Raw genomic sequence first — 23,889 nt, forward strand, 5'->3', positions numbered from 1 at the left:
TTAGTTAGCCAGGAAGCATTAAAAAGGATCATGAGATTTGCGTTCTTTAGCACCTCAGACGATTACAGTTTCCACAGCCATAGTTTTCCCCTTCCGACATCCCACCAAGCTTCGACTAAAGAACGCCCAAATTTCAGGGCTTTTTGACATTTCTCAGACCAACAAAAGTTGGCCACCCTGGCCAAAGAGACAGCAAGGCAGCAGAATTTCTGCATTCACAGGCAATCTCCATTCAATTTTGCTGTACCGACAGACGCTGCACCAAGCCTGTCCTGCGCTCAGTACCTATTTTTAGGGCCGCAGCTGACCTGACAGTGCCCCCATAAGCTCATTTGTTCAGATTCACTTATTCATTCTAATATAATCTAATTAGGGTGCAGCACTCCCACACGCGGGCGGTAGCAGCAACCAGGAGAGGACGAGCTCAGAGGCAGGGAACCTGGGACAGGAGCTGCTTCTGTTCTCGTGTGGGGAAAAAAAAAAGCTTGTGGAGCAATTGCAGATGCCTGCACCCTGCCTCACCTCATCCAGCAACACCTTGATCTGCTCTCCGAGCCCCCTGGGCTGCTAAATCCTGGCTCTTCGATTCGCAGGAAGAAGCAGGAGCCCGGTTCAGCACGCAGCACGTATCGAGGCAGCCGCTGCTGCTCCTGCTCCAAACTAATTGGAAATAAAAGCCACAATTAAGCGCCGTGGGGGGAAGCCTCCCGTGCTCAGACAATGCCCGCACTGGCAGGCAGAGAAGCGTTCCCAAATCAGAGAGCACAGACAACCTTCAGAAAGCGTCAACAAGTCTGCATCTTATAAAAATTACTGTAAAGGCGTCGTTCTGGCGAGAAATGGAAAGCTTTCAAAGCTCAGGAGCAGCCACCTCTCTGCAACCAGCTGTAGTTCAGGCACGTGAACAGGAAGAAGCATTTAAGCTTCTAAAAATATAAATAAATAGTTGTGTTTTGTGTTTGTTTTTTTTTTTAAAGGCATGGTGTGTTTCATTCTTTTGGACATCTTGTATAACAACGAGAGGAGAAACAGCTTCCCAAGCATCACGGCCTGGTAATTCTCCAGTCTCTCACCTCCATAGTTTATGCAGAGTCATTAGCAAGAGCTGATTTGCCTGGGACGGATTTTGCCCAGCACCTGCCTGTCTCATGGGTCTGAAGCCTTCACCTGGAGAATATTAAGGAGTTGGAGAGGTTAGCACAGGGAGCAGAGCCCCCAAACCATTCATTTTGAAGAACAGTCCAGTCCTGCTGAGTTGCCAACATAACCGAGGAGGAAGCTTAAGAAATAAACAGAGATCCGTAGAGCTCCCTTTTCTAGTAAAAAGGTTTTGAATGGTAAAAGTAAACGAGGAGAGCACCGAGGGAACAGCAGGAGGAGATATAAAGACTTTGACTTGTTTAACCTATCAAAACAAGTGGCTGCAAGGGGATACAACTGCTCCCTCTAATTACCTCAGGGAGGGAAAACAACTGCTTAAACCAAACGGCAGTGCTAGAACACACACAGATTATACAAACTGGCCATAAACTACGTTAGGCTGGAAACGCCGTGATTGTTCTGAGACCTGGAGGAGGCTCTGGAGCAGCTTTCCTGCAGCGACGGCGGCAAGGAATAAACCGATCACGTTGCCCCTTAGAAGCAGTTATGTTACGAGCGGCACTCACAACACGGATGTTTGCTGTAAACTCAGAAACTAAACTCGATCAGGGGCTTTCTTCTGCTCCCAGCTTCGTGCCCGGCTGCCTGCTGGCCCCATTTTTGGAGCAGATAGCAGGGATTACCCTCCTCCTGCAATTTTATCTCGTTTCTTCTCCCCCAGACTACTTCAGGGGATGGCACTCGACCTACCAGGCACATCATCTGGGCACGGCCAGGGAATGAAACTTGGGAGCTGAAGCTCTCAGCACAGTCGATGGCGAGAGGTGGGTGTCTTGGCAGCAAAGGGGGAAGGGATTAGGAGCAACCAAGCTCAATGCTTAAAATAAAACAAATGTCCTCTCCCCCCATGTCCTTATGAGTAAGGGTCTCGGCCAGCAACACACTTAATCTGGGTCCATAACCTCTGAAATTCACAGGGAATTTTGGTTCCTGAAGGATTCAGTTAACCCTTTGGTTTACAGTACTGATGTTCACACAATGATTAGACAATTTTGAGCCAGAATCACCTCATCTCAGACAGAAAGATGATGCAAGTGAACGCTGTTCCACACTCAACCAAGTAGCACCACAGTTTTTACACAGGCTTAATCAAGCCTTTCCTTTTCCTTTAAGGTGTTGGAGAAACAAAGTCATTAGCAAGCTAATTTAGCTGAAATAGGGGTTTTATGACAGCGGGGTATAAAGGATCAAATTAAAAACTAATTGTATACTTCAAATCCTCCTACTCCTGCTATTTCTGACAGCAGAAAGCATCTCCTTGAGACTGGCTAGATAAGGAAGGGGGGAAAAAATCTAACAAAAAAAAGGCTTTTCTGTAATAACTCTAACAGAGCATTAGCATTTCCATCCAAACCCCAACGTTTCCCCGCTGCAGCGACACACAAAAGTTATTTTAATCACAGTACGCAGAAAGCAGCATCAGCACATGAGGCAAGAGAAAAAATATGTGGCAAAGCGAGTTGCATAGCCTGCTCGTGGACGGGAATTACAGCGCACTTACGGGCAGCAGGGCCGCACAGCACAGAGGTGCTTCCAGCCCAAAGCAGGCACCAGGACACTCGCCAGCCCCACAGGGAAGGGGTAAGAGAAGTATCCACAAGAATGTGGAGTGCACAAACCAAAAAACCCCTCTTTGCTTCCCCAGCACTCCGAGTTTCTAGCCAGGGATTTCTGCCTTGTCATACATGAGGAGATGTTAAATGGGACCTGTCAGTTATGTCTGCTAAACACCATATGGGCATTGTTGGGCAGAGGCGGCAACGGAGATACTAAAAAGAAAGGGAAAAAAAAGAGGATTTTAAACAGCAAATGACTACAGCAAAGTATCAACTCAACTCCTCTCCCGCTACTCGCTTCCACAGAGCAAGAAATGCTTTTCCTGAGGTTTTTCCGTCTGTAATCTCAAACAGCACAGCCTTGAAAAAAAGGTTAAACTGAGAAGCCAGAAGCAGATCGCTAGAAAGTAGCACTTAAAATCGCCTCACGCGGAACAGGCCTGACACTACGTTATTCCTAATAGGCACCGAGTTAATTAAAGCGTTTTACCCAGCTGGAATTAGTGCCATAAAGGAGGAGCACGGGGCTGTGGGGCAGCCCCAAAACCCATGGCTGGGACCAACGGGGGAGAGCCTGGGGAGCACCCCAAGCACCTCACTGGGTCATCAGCACCCCAAGGACCATTGCAGCGGGGATAATTTCGGATGCCTGACGGAAAACAGGCTCCACAGGGCTGCCTCCCTTCCAGCTTCCTTGCCTGATACCACAGCAGGGAAACGGGGGGCGACCTCCGGAGCGGGTTTTTGAGGCAAATCTCTGCACCCACAGCCCTGGGTGGGTCTCGGTGATTTAGTGCAAACACTGACGGGCAGACAGAAGGACAGCCGGACAGATAACCGGCCAGATAACCGCTCTCCTTCCCTCCCACCCTGGCGCAGTCACACCCCAAACCCCCCCCGGCTCCCTGAGGCCTCAGCCCGGCCTCGCACCTGCCCCGCAGCCCCTGCCGAGGCCTAGGCCCGCCCTGCAGGCCGCGGGCAGGGCCCGGCCCCGGCCATGTTCCCAGCCCCGAGCAGCCGGGGCCGGGTTCCCCCTTCCTCACCCCCCAGCCCCGGACTCACCGTCAGGCCGGGGCCGTGGAGCCGGGGCCGGGCCTGAGCCGGGGCGGTGGAGCCGGGGCCGGTGCCTGCGCGGCGCTGGCTGGCAGGAAGGGAGCGGGCGGGGAACGAGGAGGAGGAGGAGGAGGAGGAGGAGGCGGTGCCGCACGTCCTCAGCATTTCCCGGCTCCCCTCCTGTTAAAGGAGCGGCATCGCCGCTCCCCTTCCACTCCTACGGGTCCCCAAACGCATCCCACTGCCCCCCCATGGGGTCCCCCACTCGTGTGGGGCGCGCTGAGGGTCCCCTCACGCAGATCCCCTCACGCAGACACCCCCAGGTTGGGGATGGCATAAGGCACAAAACGGCCTCCCACTTTGTGGACAGCAAGCTCCAAAAAGGGCCTTTTGTGCCCATTTTACAGATGGGGAAAGCAGGGAAGGTGCAGGGGAAGCTGGGCTCTGACACTCTTCAGCCTTGGTGCTTGTGGAGAGCGGCCAACACATTAGTGTGCAGGCTGGCTGTGCCCTCTTGCTCCTCTTTAGTTATCAACATAAGCCCATTGACCTTAAATTTATCATAATTGCCTCAAAATTACCTGGATCTGTAATGTAAATCCCCCCAAGAAGCAGCCCTGCGCGCAGCATGCACCAGGATGTGTCAGGGCTGCAGTCAGCATAAACCTTACAGAGATTTTGTGGGGTCAGACTTGTGAAAGTCCCGGCTTTTCCTTCACCCTCACGTATGCCTGTCCCAAAGTGCTCACACAGCAGGTTTCTCTCACCTTCAACGTCACAGCCCCAAACGTGAACAGGGAATAAATCAGCCCTGTGTGCACAGGGAAATTCACTCTTTTTGGCAGCATCCACGCCGCCCGCTTGCAAGGTGCAAGTTTAAGGCAAAACCTTGCTCCTTGGCATCGCTCAGGCAGCCACTGCAGTCAAAAAGTGCAGAGCCAGGTGCTTCAGCTGCAGGAGGTGCATTTTTTTTATTATTTTCTTCTGCTTTTAGCAACATGCAGGCAATTGTGGTGCCGACTGGAGAATGCTTTTAAACCACACGTTGTGTATCATCGCCCAGTGCGTAAGGCAATAAACTGTTCAGATTACTGCAGGCTGAGAAACCCGGTGGCAAAACTCACTGGAGAGTGACCGCTGTGCAAATCAGCCGGCGAGGCTAACGACGCTGCCTACCCCAACTGCAGGGAGGAAATAATGCAAATCATCGCTGAAATCCCAGCCACATTAGGCAACCACTCATGGGGAAAAAGAAAAGGGTTTTGAAATGCCGCAGGAGCCCCAAGTCATTGGTTTTGTCGGGATTTTTGCTTCCTCAGATCGCGGGGAAAGTACTTCAGACTTGTGGACTCAGGTCAGGCCCAGGAAGACAAGCTGTGTGCTCAGTGGGGCTGGAAGTCAGAGAGGCTGAGTATTGCTAATTTAGCATTTTATAGGAGAGCATGAGAGATCCTTATCGATGCCAGAAATGAGCACCCTGCAAGTCTCAACACCTCGCTGATTCAGCCTCTCTTTCCTGGCTAGGGAAAAACAATGATGACCAAATTTTTCTCTTTGCCTCTGCTTATTTGCATTATTTTCATTGCACTGTTTACAAGCATGAATTCCCACACTTGGTGGGAAGTGAAAATTAATATATCACATGCACGTGCACCAAAAAGATTTCAACTTCTGCTTAAAGAAAGTCACAGAGCTTGCTACAACTTTGTTCTCAGAGTAGTAAATGAGAAATAACCCCACTGCAGAAATTCGAGCTATGCAGAAAAAGACATTTGATTCAATCCAGCTGTAAGGGAATAAAAACACATCTGTCCTAAGCAGCATTTGTCAGAAGAAACAACTCTGGGAACTCCTGTAATAAGCATAAAAACTCCTAATAAAAAAGAATAGACTCAAACATGGCATTGTACATGACCCAAAATCAACAAGGCTAATACAAATCCACATAATCCACATGTTATCTCAGTGTGTGTGTATATATATATAAATATATATATATATTTTTAATGGAGCTGAGATGGCCAAGGACACATTTTGTATTACAGAAAAGCCAGCTAATAAAGTGAATGGTTAGAAGCTGCCTCAGAGCTCACTTAAAAAAAAAAAAAAAAAAAAAAAAGGCTAAGACACTGCTGCTCAATTTTTTCACATTTGCAAAAGATAAAAAAGGAAGTCCCAATGGGAAATCCCTTTGGGAAACCCCTTTCCTCCCCTGCCACGGCTGCTGTTCCCATAGGAGACACCTGACCAGCATGCATGTTGGCTCCTGCAGCACAGATCCTACACCCAGCCTGGCAGCAGCAGTTGGTGCCTGCCACAGCCGCCACACCTCGTCCACCCTAAGCCATGCTGGAGCCCATCGGACTCTCCTCTGTGCTAAAACGTGTGAGCAAAATAAAACAAGAACCCAAATCCTTGCAAGACCAGGGCCTGCAATCAGCCTTCACTGAATAATCCCCACTCATTTTCAAAAAGAAAAATTAAAAAAAGCAACAGCTTTCCCTGGAAGAGCTCGCTGTAAAGGAAACCCTATTTTCTGTGACTCCATGGGTCATCGGGGCTGGGCCACAGAGGTGGAATTTAATTTCTAATCTGGAGTTTTCAAACCCTCAGTATCAGATATAGCTAAAGGGATCACAGGGAGGCTGGGCAGAAAAGCAGCTTTCCAAGCAACACAAGATTAACCTCTGAATTAACATCGGGAGTTCTGTTTCAAAGCAGTTTTAAAATATTCCTCTTCTTTCTGCCTCTTTCTTGGTAGCATTGTAGCAGAAGAGGATTTTTTAAGAGCTGGGCATCATTAAGCAAAGCAAATGAAGAAATGACACAGAAAGTACCTAAAGTACCTCTCCTGCTGTAAAACACTTCACTTGGTGTAACCCAGTAACAGTTTACATCCTTTACATCTTTTCTTCCATTCCAAATTCAGGTTTCCAGGTGCTGTTTACACTGTCCTACATTGAACTATAGCTATATATGAAATATATATATATCTGTGTGTGTGAACTAAGTTTTTAAATTAATACTCTTCATCAGTGCCTAAGGAATAAAGATATTTTTCTTTGAAAACAAAAATCAAAACAACAATAAATATAAATAAATAAATAAAGAAGAAGACCCATTTTGGGGTTTGTTAATATTGAAATATCCTGTCTGCAGCTACACAAGGGATGTGGTCATCTGCCTGGTGCCACGAGCGTCACGCTGCAGGGGGACTTTGCTCTCTGGTCCCCAGATTGCCTCCGCTGGTGGTAACAGGCACCTGCCTCCCAAGGCTGGCTGAATTGTTTGTAAATGCCTGGTCTGAGCAGACAGCCCATGAATGGCAGAAGGATCACCTGTGAGATCAAGCAACAATTCCTAGCGGTGCCAGAGCTCACTGTACTTCCTGCTGTGAAATGCTGTTTTAGCTCCTCATGCTTAAAATGAGCGTGGATTCTTCTCTACGAAAAAGATCTATAGCTGATCTTTTAGGTGGTGACAGGTTTCTCCCTAGTGAGCTCCGCATCCTCCCATGCTGTGTCTCGACTCAGACACCCAAATATCACACCGTTTGTAAGTCCTGGGGGAAAGGAAGGGTTAAGAAGCATCTCAGGTGCTCAGGGGAAGATAGAAAGGCACCAGAAAAGAGGCCAATTTTTTGTTTTCACCCAAGGGGCCGAAAGAAGACCTAGAAGTTCCTTTATAAAAAGTCACAGAGAAAAGCATTACTGTCCTACAGGGAAAAACACAGCCATTAACAAATTGGGTGAGAGCTGGGAGAGGTGTAAGAGGTCTACGCCAGCTGCATTTAGGAATGTGTTTAAGCCATCTGTCTTCGTACACTCCATTTGTTTGGGGTCACAGCACTGCCCACGCCACTCCGAGGGTAAGGGGACTGTGAAAATACCTGGGGATAAATGTGAGCACTTTTTAATGATAATACACAAAACCCAATGGTTCTGACATGATTTGTGTTTAGAAAGCAGGCAGCTTTGGACCCTCCCCAACACAAGCCCATCTGGGTTCCCAATTTTCCTGAAAACTTTGCTGAGAATACCTTAGCTCTACCTGAGCCCTGCTGAATGTGGTGAGTGCAAACAGATCTCAGCAGAGCTGCTCCTGTATTATTGACTTGGGCAAATACCCACTGAAGGGAGGCCAAAGCAATCAGAGCATTTAATTATTTCTGACAAGCCACAGATAAGTGGGCTGAAGAAAAAAAAATGAGGAAAAAATGAGGAAAAAATGAGGAAAAAAAGCGCCCTTCATCAGGCAGGGCACTGCGACCAGTCAGCTGCTTCTACAGCATGCAGACACCAAAAACATGTAAAGATATTAAGGCTTTCCATAGTCATATATTGGATTGTAGGGGAAAAAATAACTTGCATTCCTCTTCTATACATTGAGCATAGAAGCTAAGGCGTAGGAAAGCGTGGAGTCAGTAGGCGAGTGCCACAACCCAATCAAACATGCTCTCGTTAACAGAAACTGCAGAAGCAGCAAGTGAGAACGAGGAAAACCCAAACAAAAAAGCCCAAAATGATTTAAGGTTGGGTTTCTGCAATGCTCTGCAGCAGCATGTGCCCACCGAGCTGTACCCGTACTGCTTCATTACCGCTAACGATGTTCATTGGCAGGCTACAGCAGAAGGGGTAGAGAGACAGCAACATCACTGCCTTAAAAGTTAATTACGTGTTAAGGCACAAAAAGGTCAAGGCAGGGGGATTGGAGCGTCTGCTGACATCTGGCAGCGTTTTGGGGAAGTTGGGTTTCTCCCGAGGTCCCTGTTGACTCAAGCACGCTGATTTGCTCGCCGTTAATCGGAGGAAGTGGTAATGAGAACTGACTAATCACTGAGCTGCGCGCCCCGAGGACTCATTCCAGTGTCAGTCATTGCATCGTGCTGAGCAGCCAGACAAAAGTAACTTTTACTGGGATTTCAGCGACCCGTTAGCACCCTTCCTTGGCTCGCGGTGTATGAACAATATTCATCCGTCCTCCCCTGCGTGATAAGCCAGGAAAAACTCTTGTGCTGGTATATTTCAGCTGACACAGCAGCGAAGGCATCGCAGGCTGTGCTCTAATTCCTGGAGAGCTTGGACTGGAGGTCCCAGAGCATCCTAGCACCATTGCTCATGTCTTCAGTGTTGCTGCGACCCCTGCAAACTAAATTAATAGAGGTCTGTTAACACCTGCCATCTGCACGCCTCTCTGCTTTTCTGTGCAAACACACTTGAGTGCCATTACTGTGTTGTTGCCCCAGATAAAGCTTAAAGGATCAGTATTTAATTGGAGCAGTAAGTTCAGGGTATGAGACATGGTGTTTGCATTAGGGCAATTTGTCACAAAACGCGGAGGGAAAACATCAGCAGTCAGATGATCCATTGCACACTCACCTCATTTAAATGCAATTCAATCTAGACAGGCCATTTGGCACAAAAATTAGAAAGATGACTTAACAAAAGCACTTCTGAAACCAAGTGTCAGATATATGTGTGTGTGACACTAAGGGGGGGAGCTGTCCAAGGAAGCCTGTAGCCATTAATTGCTAGGTAGCAATTAAGGTGTCAGCCAGTGTTTAAAGCTCTCCCCTGCCTTCCCTGGCCATTTTAAAGGCAACACAATGAAAAAAAATAAATAAATAAAAATAGAGCAAAGTGCTCTCCCCCACACCGCAGACCAAGCGTGAACCCTTAAGAGCACGGCTGGGCCCGAAGTGGATTTCTATGCAAACCACACACCGAATGCCTCTGCTTAATCACTCAGTTGCTCTGGGCAAATAGGAAAATGAAGTGAAGATAACTGCACAGTTCTAAAGTCACCATTCAGCCCCTCAGCTGAGACAGATGGCTTTTACTGATGTTGCTTCCTCTGGCATTCAGAGGAGGTTTTGGCAATGCTTTCTGGGTCTGGTTCTCAGCAACCCTGACGTGGGGGCAGTCAGTGCCTTCATTGCACATTATGCTCCACGGAACTGCAGAAGCCAGCAAAAAAGGCTCTTTTCCAGCCACTTTACCCCTTTTCCTTTTGGCAGAAGTGGCTTTCTTCACTGGTCCAGCAGTCGATGCACACCAAATGTTGGCCTCACCTTGTCTCTACCAGCAAGCAAGGGAGATGCTCGCTTTAGCTGATGAACACCGAGAATAAACCGGTGTTTGCAAAGAGTGCCAAATCCCCCATCGCCGTCATTCGCAGGGATTAGGAGAGCCCCAGTTTGGCTGGGACAAAGACGAGGTGTCCTTACCACTGTGTGACCTGGGCGGCATCATCTGGTGCAGGGATGGAGAGAGAGCACAGGGTGATAAAGGAGAGGTTACAGCCCTTCTTCCCATCACCCTGTGAATCTGGAAAATTAAACTGGATTCTGGCCCAATTTCAAATCCTCCTGAGCACAGTCCTGTAAGGGGGTCACTCCCAATCGACACACGGCAAGCCAGGACCAAATGTCAAATCTAATGGGCCTGATTCTGTTCCTATTTACACCGGCATAGCCCAATGATGACACAATTACTCACAATTAAATGTCAAATTGCTCACTATTACTCATTGAATAGTCACGGTGTTTTCTCTCCTTCCCTGGCAATAAGTCTAATAGCTACTCTCACTGGCAGGTGTTGGCCAGGCCTAGGATGGAGTGTTATGGGACAGGTAGGTATGAGAACACGATGGTCATACTTGTCAGAGACTGATGTGCTCCCTCTGAGCTCCTTTTTGGGCTGCAGCTGCCTCTGGTGAGCCTTGCCAGCTCCTGCACAGCCCATGGACCTCACTGCATCTCTCCTGCCACCCTCCCTGACCCCCTTTGGGGTCCTGTGCAGCACCCCGCTGCACCTACATCCCTGGCACAGGGACCAAAACACAGCAAAACCAGACAGAAGGAATCTGCTCTGCAACCGGACTGATTCTGCCGTTGGCATGAAAGCCTAGAGCAATGGGGTAATTGGAAGATGCTGCATTTAGAGATAACTTGTACTTAATAAACGAGTCTTTTCTTGGAAGGTGATCCCGCTCTCAGCTGCTCTTTTATCTCCTCCAAAGGCATGGCTTTAATTCTGTAGGCAGCGAGGGCACCTGCAGATGCAAGCTATACAAGAGACACCACGCTCTTCGGGGACAATTACCGCTATAAAAGTTTAGCATAAAGCTCAGGTGAGCAGTAGCAGAATGCTGCCAGCCACGGGCTTTTAATTCCCAAAGTGGCTCCTGAAAAAGATAAGATAGAGCCCAACCAGATTAAGTAACTTCAAAGCAAGCAGCAAAGCATTTACAGGGTGCTGGAATAGAAGGCGTCTGTCGGGAGCATTAATGAATAAAACAGGTAGAGCTTCCTCACTGATCTGTTCCTTGGCCCTTCCAGGCTTTTGGAAGCCTCCCGTGATTAGTACTGTCTGCTAACCAGATTGTAGCATCCAGATAATGCAGGAATGTGCGCTACAGAAACAGCTAAGGGACTGATACAGGAAAGTTAGAGAAGCTCTGTGGAATAGCCTTCTCCAATCAGTTATCCGAGGAAGAACAATGCCGAACCGCTCTTCAAGAGGATGCGCAAAGCTCTTATTGTTGTTACAATCACCAACTGGCTCAGGAAAATTAAGCAATTTGCTAACTGAGAACTCGTGACGCCTCATCATTACAGTAACGCTGTGCTTCAGGTGACTCACCCAGCCCGAAGCTGGCTGCGCCGTTTGGGGCCGAGCAGCGGCTGCTCCTGAGTCACCTCGGCCCTGTCTCGGGGCGCCTGCTGCTTCCCAGAGGGGGAAAAAGTAAAATAAATGAGGCTTGAGACAGAAAGAATCTTGTCTATGTTGAGATGGGGAAAAAATAGCTGTGCTTTCTAACGTTGTTTGACCTGGATGATCAGAAACCCAGCAGATGAGTCTCACGAGTGCCAAGTGATGCATCTGAAATTAGCATCCGGCCAAGTCATGGCAGGGGCAGAGTGTCCTGCTGTACAAGGCAGAGCACCATCTCACAGCAGGCTTTTCCCTTCTCCTCCGCCTACAGGAAGGGTAAATGATCCTCAACCCACTGAACAGAGGGGGCACCAAACCCCGTGACTTACCCAAAATCGCAGGGGCTCTGCAGCAGGCGTCGCTTCCCACTGGTGCCCCTGCCATCTGCCCCTATCCCAGGCAAGAAGCAACAGCGACATTTAGAGACTCGTATTTGTGTTCACCTCTGACGTAGCCTCTCTCCGTCACTTAAATGCCATGGTTTGATGTCCCTATCTCCACTTCATGTCATGCAGACAGGTCAGACCCCAGTGCTGAAGGATGAACGTATCTCCAGGGGCTTCTGCAGTTGCCTATACACCTGATATTGTGTATAAATGCTGATATTGGCCGTGCATCAAAGGAATAAATAGACTGATTAGAGATTTAGTACTATGGCTGCAGTGCAACCAGGGAACACCACAGCCACCACAGTACTCCAGTTTCCTAATTTAAGCACAGCAATTGTGTCCACACGCTGGGGGAGTGCCAAACACTGTCCTGCGGAGCTGTCTGCAACCACTTCAACCGCCAGTCATCCCCAAAGGGGATGTTTTAGATCTGACCATCGTCAGCTGGTCTGAGCCAGCTCCACCAGCCTCTGTAACACCCCATGCAGCCTCTTGGAGAGTCCTCTCCTCACTTGGCTTCCTGGCCGCTGCAGGACGGGCTGCATAACATCGAGCAACCTGCCTGAGGCTGAATTGTTCTGGGGCCAGGGGGATTTGGCATCTGCAAAGCATCAGGGCAAGGCGAGTCCCAAAAGCACCATGAAACCAGCCCAGCAGGCTGTGCTGAGGAGGGAGAGATGCTCAGCAGCCACGTACACTCTGCTTTGTGGATATAGGATCCAAACCCCATCCTCCACACCCCTGGGGGTGGCGATAAGAGCCTGGCAGCACCTCCTGAAGACCCTCTGCACATGCAGACCTTGGTATCTTCTTCTGAAAGGTTTCTTCAGCCCAGACAGATGTTTGCAAGCAAATCTCACACCGGTGAGCAGACCTGTAAGCAGAGCAGCAGTTGTCACCCCCTACACCAGCCCAGACAGGGAAAAGGACCTGTCCCCAGCTGTGCCTCTGCAGAAACCCATCCATCCATCAGCACGCAGCAACGGGACGGGACAGGAGGAACAAGTTGGGCAGCAAACATCGCGTCGAGAAGCTCCCAAAGGAAGCTGTGTTGGCAGCCACATTGCACCTAGGCCCTTCCTGAGTTTTTGGGAAGCGCTGGCAGCCCTGGCCCAGCTGGGGATGGGCAACCTCGGTGCAATGCCTCCAGACCCAGGTTTGTAATTTGGGGCTGCTCTCACAGTCAGAGGGGAGCCAGCTCTTGCTGCAAGACCAGCTGTGGTTTATTGCACTTAATGAGGCAGGTGGGAGAAATTAAGGGCCTGGGGATCACAACAAGCTTTATCTTTACACAGTCTAAGCATTAGACCCCTGTTTTCCTGCAGCCCTGAAGGGGGGAAGCCCAGACTCCAGCTCTGCTCACAGGCTGATGGCAAACACAAAGCAGAGCCCCGAAATCTCCAGCATCTCCCCAGGGTGAAACACACCCCAAAAGGCTGCTTGTGTCCCCTCGGGGGGAATCACAACCCACAGGTTTTGGGGCAGGCCCTGCTCCCAACAAGCTGCACCTGGCCCCTGCTGCCACCCCCTGCCTTAAAGCTGGGGCCGGGAGCCTGTGGTAGGGGCTTGTGCCCATGGATGGAGTTTCACCGCTGGAGAGGTACCTGGAGAACTGCAGCGGGCAGGTACCGGGCTGGGGGAAGGGAAAAAAAAATAATAATAATAAAGGGTTTTAAAACCAAAAAGAGGAGTTGCGTTGGCCGGGAATCGAACCCGGGTCAACTGCTTGGAAGGCAGCTATGCTCACCACTATACCACCAACGCCGCGCTGAAGAAGCTTTCCCGCCCATCTCTGAAGTAAAACGTCTCCTCTGGGCCCTCCCCTGTTTCTTTGTGGTACTACAGTGTTTTTTGCCTTTCTCTGAGTTTTTTTTATATCCTTAAGCCCCCAAGTGATTTGTTTATACGGATGTGGAGCTATTGGAGCACATCCAGAGGGTGCTCAGAGGCTGGAGCTCCTCTGCTGTGGGGACAGGCTGAGGGAGCAGTGCTCGGAAGGGGTAGGAGACTCAGATCTCTTCATGCTGGCTGGCAAACTGTTGCAAAAATCTTTTTTTATCTATTAAAAACGTCCCTCTGGTGGAAGGGACTGCTGCAGGTGGTTGTAGAGATAACTGGGAGAGGGCTGGGCTCCTCAGCTGAGCCTTGTGTTTGCCCAAGGGACACAACTTCTTCAGCTGCATGTACTTCTTTTCACTGACTTGCTGCCTCCTATCTTAAACTATTTTACAACCCAGAAAGTACGTTCAATTCAAGCTGCTTAAATCCAGAGATCTACTGGTGGTAGTCAGCAAAGCCCTCTGAACTTGCCCCATGAGGTGTTTAACATGGTGAAGTATAACAGGGTGTTACAAATAGCATGCAGCTGAATTTGCTATTTCAGATTTGTCAGGGTAGCTGATAGTAGAAGATGAACAGGGTGCCATTAAAAAAGGCAAGAGCTGTCGCTAAAACAGCTGGATTTGATTTATATATATCTGGGTCTCGTCGACTACTACAGTGGAACCAAAACTGCTGTTTCCTCCCCAAACCTGGTGATCTCAGGCAGGATCTGTGCATAAAATCTCCTTTCTGGAGCTGCTGGGAAGTGTCTGAAGCAATGCAGCTGATGGGGCCTTCAGTGAAGTTAATTAACCTGGAGTCTACAGTAATAACCCTTGGCAGCCAGCCCAAGATAAACATGGTCTTGTGCCCCCCCTTTGGAAGCCCCTGAGCATCTGTCTAACAAGAGGGCAATCTTCCCCAGCACTTAACCCTATAAGAGCTTTTTCTCACCAGCTTTCCATGCAATTGTTCTGAGAAAGGAAGACTTGCTTTCTGTTTCTATCTACTTTAAGCACTCTACCTGTTTTTTTATTTTTTTTTTCAGTGGTCTAAAGGTTCTTGTCTCTTATACCGTTCATCTATTAGCGTTTTTCTTTAAGCAATACCGTAAACTGCTTTGCAATTGTTTTTTGACCATTATTTATAAGATGTCTGATGCCTCTTAGTATGATACATTAATAGTCTTGCAAGCTTGCAGTGACAGGGCTTTTTTGTACCATCTTCTGCACATCACGGTTGGCAGAAAACTTTCCTAGCTGAGTCCTGTATGGATAGGTCTTGGTTTATTGGAGGTCTTAAAGAGACTGTGCTTTCCTTCTCCTAACAAAATAAATAAAACCTTGAATAACTGTCCCATAATATTTTCCTATTGTAAGTAACCATCTACTGTTTTAAAATAATTTGTGTCTGACTCAGGTGGCTTAAGATGTGGATCGGACTTGCCAATTCCTGGGTCCTGCTCTCCAAAGAGCTGAGGTTTCATTCAGTAGCGCTCTGCCCCAGATCTCTTATGGGGCTCTGCATCTAGAAGCCAGCTTTACAAACAGTTTTGAACCCCCCAGGTATTCATACTTTACAGCTAGACCAGCTTGTATCCATATTTACATGAAGGGTTCTCTGCAATGATTTGTCACAAGAGTTTTCCAAGCTGCAAGTGCTTTCTCCAGGCAGACATACTGCAGAGTAACTAGGTGCAGAGACCTCCTCGTGTGCAGAGCACGCACGGCTGTGTTAACTGAGCTGATTAGCACAGAGCATAGAGCAGCACTAGCTCAGGGCTGCAGAGCATTGATCTGGAAACCCTGCTCCCTCCGGAGCTCAGGCAGTCGCTGCCAACTTGAGGGCCTCTGTCTTGTGTGCAGTTCCCTGTTCTGATTTGTGCTTCAGTTTAAGTCCTCGGTGCTAAAATGCCTAAATGCACACAAAATCTCTTGTACGGATCATCTACTCCAAGCTGTCACCTGCTGTGGGTAGCAGCAGCAATCTCTTTCTTGGAAGAAGCTTTCCACTAACTAGAGGCTTATGCCCACATGAATAAGGGAATAAATTCCTAAACTCTTGCCTTCTCAATACCACAATGCCTTTAAAACACTTTTAATTCCTTTTTAAGTGATGCTGATAAAGGAGGGCATTAGTATGCAAGAACTTGCTTGCAGATATGTTGAATGCCTTAATCGCTTGATCTGGGAAGGATGCTGGCTTTGCTGACTGCGTCTCGCTTGAATTAGTCTGGTAACCTCCTGCAGCTGAATGCTTAATTCGCTCGTGCGTCTGTGAACTGCTGCCCTCTATTGCACAAATCTAACACAACGCTGACACCGTCCCCTGGTAGCAGCGAGGGGAAACAGCAGTATCAGTATAGTGGAGTGAAAGCCAGCCAGAAAATGCTAGCTGTCTTCCTTGGAAAAACTCACGAACAGTTATGTTGGTTATGTATGTAACTGAGGCACGCTGAAGGCTGTGAAGGGCAAAGAGCCAGCATTGTCCCTCCAATTACTGCTGGTAGATACCTGACTTCTCAATTTGTGGCATCAAATCTGATGTATTCTAGACTGTCTTTAAAGTGTGGTGGGAAAATGAGCGTATCCACTATAAAAATCATTTGGGGGAAAAGTTATCTGTTTCTATATGCTGACAGACAAGCCAATGACACCCTTTCAAATCTTAAGACTATTCTTTGCTGTAATACTTATGGGGAAAAATGATTGAAACTTATTGTTTGAATAGAAAATGTACCTTAATGTAGTCTCCCAGCTGAAGTAAATGTTCTAATACAGGATCCTTAGTGACACACTTTTTCTTCATTCAAGGATGACCTCTCAGCTAGTCCTCAGCTGTTTACTCCCATGAGCCCTTATGATGTGGACCTTCCAATTCAAACCGAAGATGGATTGTTTGGTTCTCAATTTAATCAGCCCAAGGAGCTTCCTGCAGACTTCTCCTCAGTGGACCTCAGCTTTCTTCCAGATATTACTCAAGATAAAGAACAAAACCTATCTGAAGATGGCCATGAAATGCAAGAGAAGCTCGATGGGTCAGTATCAAGAGATGAGGACAGTGGTACCTTCGTGAATGAAAGCAGCTCGTCATGCCCAGATGCAACTCAGCCATCCCCTGAAGAGTCCAGTGTGTGCCCCCCTCTGACACCAATGACTCCTATGACCCCAGTGACACCTGCTTCTGCTTCAGAAAGCTCTGGCATAGTTCCTCAGTTACAGTAAGTTTCTGCAGCATATATAAGTTACAGGAACAGTACCACCTTCACTGAAGGTCAATCTCGCTGAAAATTAGCTGTCTTTCTCTTGAAGAGTAACGTATTGCTCTGACTTCTCACTTACTGGAGAATGTAGCAAGTGTGGTTTGGTTGTAAATAAGCCCACCCATAAAACTAGGGAGGGGGAAAAGGGTGGGCATGGTTATTTTTCTTTGAGAGGTGGAGCAAATGAACAGACAATATTGGAAGGCAACTAGATACTGTGCTGAACAATGCAAAATAGAAATGGCATGGAACAAAACAGCTTAGCAAAACAGATGAGAGTGGACTTGATAAACATGCTGGTTGAATAAGCATCTGAAATGCCTCTGGCTTCTGAAGGGGGAAGACTCTCCTGGGAGACAAGAGAAGTCTCTCCATAGGAGAAGCATTTGGTAGAAGGATTTACTATATAGTATGCATTGCTAGTTACTTCGGTCTGCAGGACAAGACAGAAAACACTTTAAAAGGTCTCAGTCCAGCAAGGAGAATGCTAAGGATGACAATAGACTCCAAGGGTTTAAAGATCTGTCTGCTCTCCTGAGAGAAGGAAGAGTCTGAACAGAGGAAAGGAAAAGGACATGAAAAGAAGTGAGAGATCCTGACCTTTAAAAAGATCTGATCCTGTTTGGACTAGAGCAAATATAGAGAACTTACACCTCTAGAGACTAACATACCCTTACCTACCTTACCAGTGCAGAAATAACTCTGTAATTCTCAGTAATGGTGCAATTCAAAGCAGTTTTAAAAAAAAAAAATAAATCAGTGATGTAGTTATTGGAAGACGCACAAATTTAGTATGCGGGGACTAATAATTTTGTACCTTGTTATATTTCCACCCATGAAAAACTAATTTTCATATTGAATTACTTAAATTCTGCCAGAATCAGCTTAGTACGAGAGTGGGAAAGAGGAAGGCAGAAAACTAGTTGATGGCAACTATTAACTGGGCTGTGACTTTGCGTTAGCTAATAATGTTGGGGTTTTGCTCTGTAATGCCTTGCTTTTGTAATAAGAAAATTCCCTTCTCATTCCTTAGGAATATAGTGTCAACTGTGAACTTGGCTTGCAAACTGGATCTGAAGAACATAGCTCTGCATGCCAGAAATGCAGAGTATAACCCAAAGGTAAATCTTGAGGGCTAGGCTTTGTTCCCAGCTCTCAGTGCTGCTGGACTCTACTATACAGATTCACCCTGAGCTCTGTACCTTTTCTGTCTTTTCCCATAGGGAAAAGTCCTAATAAATTCTGCAACTTGGGTCTCTTAAAGAAATACAGGGGACCCCAAGGGGATTTATTATTATTTTTTTTAATAAAGACCTTGCAGTGAGATGTTACCAAACTGTTTAAGAAAGGAGGTGACTCTCCTTTCAGCTTGAGCCAGCTGAGATGGCTCAAGCAGCCCTGACTGAGGGAGGAAAGATCTGCCCGAAAACTCTCCTCTATAGGAAAGAGCAACACTGGAGCTGGGCTGGTATTGCATGTTTCTAGCAAGTGACTTATACTGCAGAAATTTACTGGGAATAGGTGTGGGAGTTTCTGTAAATGACTTCAGGCTGCTCCACAAAATGTAAGGCAACAAAGAGTGGTCCTGTGATGGCTGTCTTAAGCCCATAGGTTGTAGGGAAGTACTTACCACCCTGAAATATATATAAAACAACACTTCTGCAAAGTAAATACATGTTGTGCTGAGCTTTGTGGAAGTGATAATTCTTGAGAGAATGAATCGATGTGTGGTACCAGCTGAATATCTCTGCTTGACTGTGAGCTTTTCCTTTGAATTTGTAGAGATTTGCTGCGGTGATCATGAGAATCAGGGACCCACGAACAACAGCCCTTATCTTCAGTTCAGGAAAAATGGTCTGCACAGGAGCAAAAAGGTGGGTCGGTGGGTTTTTGTTTTGTTTTGCTTTGCTTTTCTCTCCTCTAAGGTCATACAGCTGACCAAAAGCCTTGTTTAAATTATCTAGCAAAAAGCTTGCTATTAACTACAGAAAAAAATGAAGCACTAGTCTTGAAAAGTCTATTTATTTTTTTTTCATGACAGGAGTTCAGTAGTTACTGAACTACATGCTTCTGCCCCTGAATATAGACTGAGCTGAGCCAGACATTAGCAAAAAAGCTGCTAAAATGCCCAGGAGTTGTTAAGGGGTTATTTGCATTTCTCACTGACTTTAAAGTGAGTTGGGACATAGCTTGTGTCTGTCAAGTCTCTCTTTTGGTGTCTGGCTTCACTAGTCAACACATCTGCCTCCAGATAAAATGGGAGCTGGAGAAAATCAAAGATTTCTGTACTCTGAAGGTTTTGTCCTCAAGTTCAGCAGCTGCCTTGGTGTATTTATTTTCAATGCATCATCTCATTGATTGGGTCTTAACTTATAGCTTAGAAAGCCTCTTGTCTGGCCCTCACCTAGCTAGAAGACTGCACTGATACCTGCAGTCTCCCTCCTGGATCAGCTTTAATCTGAGGGATGAGACACTGCTGTGCAATTCTTGGACAGGGGAAACTGTGTAACATAGCACGCTCCAGCATGCTCAGTTAAACCACAGGAAAATGAACAACAAAGTGTCATTCCTTTTAGCTCACTGAAGTGGTTTTGGGGATAGAATCTCAATATTTGGAGTGTTAGCATACCTTTTTCTGGAGTACAGATTAGCATGGTGGTGGCTCTAACCTGGATTCCAGCTTCAGAGCAGAAGAAAGCACTCAGCACAGCTGCTTCCCCCTTCTGCTCTTCCCTCAGTGAAGAGCAGTCACGGCTCGCAGCGAGGAAGTATGCACGCGTGGTGCAGAAGCTGGGGTTCCCTGCCAAGTTCCTGGACTTCAAGATCCAGAACATGGTTGGGAGCTGTGATGTGAGGTTCCCCATCCGGCTGGAGGGGTTGGTTCTCACTCACCAGCAGTTCAGCAGGTACGTGGGAGGGAGAGGTATGGCACCACGTAGCTTGGAGCATTGTCTTTGCAAGCTGTACAGAAACTCAAATTCTGAAATCGTACAAGCCTGGCAAAATGAATGTAATAATTAACTGGGTACTGAATATCAAGCACATCTTTTGCTCACCAAAACTGGTTCAGTGGACAAGAAGTGGCTGTAGGTAATATGTTAAAATACAGATAGTAGGGCTTATTATATTTTTTTTTGCAATAACTCCTGTTCCGAGTGGGGCACAGGCCAAAATGACCCTCTGCTTAATTGCTACAGTGACGTACTGCAGCTGGCAGTAAAGCTTCCAGAGCCTGAAACTGGTGCAATGCAACAGGGATGGGCTCTGCGGAACTTCCCTCCCTGTGATGCTCACTGCTTCCTCCTTGCAGGGATGCTGTTAGCAGCAGCTTTGGAAATCTCTTAACAGAGAGCATACCCCATGCATTTGAGCACTTTGGGGTAAACGGGAGGTACACCAGAGATGGTTAAGATGAAGGATTTGCGAATAGCAAGAAGCTAACTGCTGCTTTGGTTAACAAAGAACCTATTCTGTAAAAGCTTTCTTTGTCCATGAATATTGTTTGACAGTCCTGTGTTGCAGTGTATCAGCTACGTAGGGAGAAATGTACAGCAGGAACTTTTTGTTTAATCCCAGTAGTACTGGGGATCAGAGTTCTACAAGTCTCCTATCATTGCCAAGTGCAATGTCAAAGCATAGGTAGTATATTTCTTCACTGCAGACTGTGAATAGGAAAAAAATGATTAAACAATTCAGATTTAATTGAAGCAGCTCTGAAGCTACTTAGATCTATGGAAAATCAGACTCAGAAATGGCTCGTATGCATTTAAAAGTAGGCACAGAGAACTACCAGCTCTAGTTGGGTTTACTAGATTTCTCTCCAAGACATTTAGACCCTGACCTGCCTTTCTCTGGCTAGCTAGCTAAAATCTGTAAGTTTAATTACTCAGCTGTCAGCATGGCTAAAGAGTACTTCATGCATACAGCACTGAATCAGTATTTGCATTTTACTAATCTTACCTGCTTGTTTTGAAACAGCTATGAACCTGAACTATTTCCTGGCCTTATTTATAGGATGGTCAAACCAAGGATAGTGTTGCTTATCTTTGTGTCTGGAAAAGTTGTACTGACTGGTAAGTGGTCTCTTGCTCTATTATCTGTAACCAAGTGCTACCACATCTTCCAAGGAAGTGTTTAAATTGAGCATTACTAAACTGATATCTTGCTGCAGTAAAGCCACTTAGCAATCTTTGTCATGCCTACTGCTGCTTATCTGTGTTTTTTGAGGATAATAACACTGGTATTGTTGCACTAGAACCTTATATTGCTTCATATAGTGTCTCAGCTTTCCATGTCATTAAACTTGAGTATCTTTATTTTATTCAAAGCGTAATGCTTTGTGCCAGCGTACTGAATCCCAACAGGAGGCTGACATGCCAGTAACCACTCACAATTGCTTCAATATGAATATCACAATAAGCAATTTAAAATTGGACAGGAAGCAAACTTCTTAAAACACTTCACTGACAACATGTACTAAGGATTATTAGAGGAAAGGGTGGAGACGTAAGAGTCTGTTCCAGACAGTTTGGCAAACTCATGAGAAAAAGCCTTATGAGTAAGTGTGCTCAGCAAATATCTGTACCTTGGATCCCATGGCAAAAAAAGAGCTAAACTGTGAGTGCATGTTTCCAGCACATTCAGTTGTAAAGCTTATGAAAATGCCTTTACACAGCTGTACAGAAAGGTAAATGGGTACTTGTGGTTCCCAGAGGAACCTAACGTTACATGTATATTCATGACAGAGCTTTGAGGTATGTGAACAGCAAGAGAAGCCTTCAAGTTTCTCAAAATCATAGATCACGAGCTAATTGAACTGTAGAGCAGTCAGGATGAAGTTTAAATGCTTCCCCCTCTAATGCCCCACCACCTTCCTTCTGGGCCCACTGAAATCATACTGGCTACCTCCAAACAGAACATGTTTGGGGATATACCAACACCCTAGAGTCCAAAGTATGCCCAGAAGGACTAAAGCTAGTCCTTGCCTGTGAACACTGGGCCCTAATTGTAATGACAAAACTAAATCTTTGAAGCTGAATTTCTTCCCTAATCCCAAAATGTTCTTGTGGTAACTCAGATGATTTAGCCATGTCTAACCATATCCTACGTTCATGGAAGGAGAAGAGTTTACACATCTGTCCTGAGTGCAACTTAGTCCAATTGTCAGTCCATCTAAATGCACTTTGCCTGTCGTTAATGCCTATTACACTCGTGTGATAGACAAGTATCACTGGCAAGGACTGTTCCTCCCTGCTGCAGTACAGTTGGCATGCAATACTGGTATTAAAGATTTGCTTGCAGTAATGTGGATAAGGATGGCTTAGAAATCACAGGTGACCTAACAAAGCTTAAAGCTTCTTGGAACTGGGAGAGAGGAATTATCAAACTGAATGAATGGGATAAATGCCCTTCATTTCATGTTTCCATCTTTCTACTTATCAAGAGAAAGAGCTGTTACAGTTAAGCAGATAAAAGTCTGATTCCTCTGACTGGCTTTATTTGACAGACAGTGTTTGGCGTCTGTCAGGAGGAACTAACTGCTGTTTTGGTGCTACAACATTAAACTAGTCTTAAAGCAAAGCAAGCTATAAATTGTTCTTTGAGGTACAGAAGTAACATGACAGAAATTCTGCCTTAAACTAACATTTGACGAGTTCTTAAATTTGCTTTTAAACTCCTGCATTTCTTCATGGATTCTAATCTCATCATTAGATATGAGGTGCATTCAGTTATTCTCAATGCTCTAATTCTTAATGTGTTGGTTTTATTTTTTGAATGTCTTTACAGGGGCAAAAGAGCGTTCTGAAATCTATGAGGCATTTGAGAACATCTATCCCATCCTAAAAGGTTTCAAGAAAGCGTCATAACATGGCCCGTAAAGGAACTAGCAATAATATACCAGTTTGTAATAGAAGGCATGGAACAGAAGCCAAGGGTATTCCTGGACCCACTTGTACAGTTGTGGATTATTAAGCAAATGACACATGAATGCTGTAAGTGCTGATGCTTTGCTATAGTTTGTGAAAAGTTTTTTCATGAAGATTTGCTGTCTGTAATCCACTTGAGTTCTGACAACTTCTGTCAAGCTGAGAAATTTGCCAAACAAATGTACTTTTAATATAAAGCATATTAAGGTTGCACTTATTTTTGTAACGGAGGCCTTGTGCCTCATCCCTGTTAAACAGATGAATCAACAGTGTACTTCAAACTAGCTTCATCAAAATTCTCAGCTTTAAGTACTGAAGGTTAGCTCCTGTAATGAAGTACTTTCATGTTCAAACTCAAAATATATTTTTGTCTACAACACAGCTTACAAAATCCAGTATGACTTGATTGCAATGTTTTGAAGACAGACAGTGAATGTAGAGGACATCTACTGACTCCCTCTAATCCCACAGGTTGGATAAACTATTATGTAATGGTGCTGATACTCTTTACAGAGAAGATATTCAAGGACCCTGGCAGTGTTGGAACATACGTGGAAAGGAGAACCGGGGTGGGGGAGAATGAAGCAAATTCTGCAATTTGTCTTACATGGGTTAAAAAGTGGCACTCACTTGCATTACTGAAGTCCTCTCAGATGATGGGAGGCTTGCTTGGCCTGAAAAGCAAACCTGTTAATTAGGAACTACCTTTAAAGTGGACTTGAAGAAAATATAAAGTCTTGGATGTTCAAGGCTTAATTATCTAGGTTATTTAATCTGAGCTCAGGCAATGGCACTACATGAAAGCATTTGGTAATTTAATTTTGTCTCTCATCTACAAGGGAACTCAAGGCTTCCTTTGCTGAAGCTGTCATGCTCAGGTGGGTAACGTGACAAGGAAGAGTGTAAAGATGATCCCTTGACTGTTCTGGTACCTCCTATGATTCCCAAGAAGCAAAGTTTTTTTTTTTTTTTTATTTTTATTCTTATTCCAGAACAGGGCTGCTG

The 23,889-nt window shown here is 46.1% G+C and overlaps 2 protein-coding genes and 1 long non-coding RNA gene across 11 annotated transcripts in view; 1 reads left to right on the top strand and 2 right to left on the bottom strand.

Annotated features, from left to right (window-relative positions):
- KTN1 (kinectin 1) overlaps window positions 1–3,874 on the bottom strand; it is a 72,355-nt gene extending 68,481 nt beyond the window's left edge. For 4 of the 7 annotated variants that reach the window (XM_084520964.1, XM_084520962.1, XM_084520961.1 and 1 more), the window contains exon 1: window positions 3,780–3,873. The gene's annotated coding sequence lies outside the window, so the exon portion shown is untranslated. Of the gene's footprint in view, window positions 1–3,779 lie in introns of all 7 variants that reach the window. The other 3 variants (XM_084520963.1, XM_084520959.1, XM_084520960.1) reach the window with 1 other exon arrangement.
- Window positions 3,875–7,309: 3,435 nt separating this feature from the next.
- LOC311437194 lies at window positions 7,310–12,968 on the bottom strand. The gene is made up of 3 exons (XR_014693357.1): window positions 12,821–12,968; window positions 11,815–12,748; window positions 7,310–8,918 (listed from the first exon to the last, which is right to left on the bottom strand). It is a non-coding gene; the product is annotated as an uncharacterized lncRNA (long non-coding RNA).
- Window positions 12,969–13,156: 188 nt separating this feature from the next.
- Window positions 13,157–23,265, top strand: TBPL2 (TATA-box binding protein like 2). Of its 3 annotated transcripts, none has more exons than XM_084520149.1 (7): window positions 13,157–13,499; window positions 16,509–16,915; window positions 17,991–18,078; window positions 18,740–18,831; window positions 19,696–19,863; window positions 20,936–21,030; window positions 22,745–23,265. In XM_084520149.1, exons 1-7 carry the CDS (start codon window positions 13,449–13,451, stop codon window positions 22,822–22,824), a joined length of 981 nt encoding a protein of 326 aa, XP_084376275.1. In that variant the 5' UTR covers window positions 13,157–13,448; the 3' UTR covers window positions 22,825–23,265. The 3 variants fall into 3 exon arrangements, with proteins under 3 accessions (XP_084376275.1, XP_084376276.1, XP_084376277.1); XM_084520150.1 differs by having other exon boundaries at window positions 13,158–13,499; window positions 20,972–21,030; XM_084520151.1 differs by lacking the exon at window positions 19,696–19,863 and having other exon boundaries at window positions 13,158–13,499.
- Window positions 23,266–23,889: the final 624 nt, after the last annotated feature.

The sequence above is a fragment of the Aythya ferina genome (assembly GCF_964211825.1).
Source record: "Aythya ferina genome assembly, chromosome: 5".
Classification (NCBI taxonomy): domain Eukaryota; kingdom Metazoa; phylum Chordata; class Aves; order Anseriformes; family Anatidae; genus Aythya; species Aythya ferina.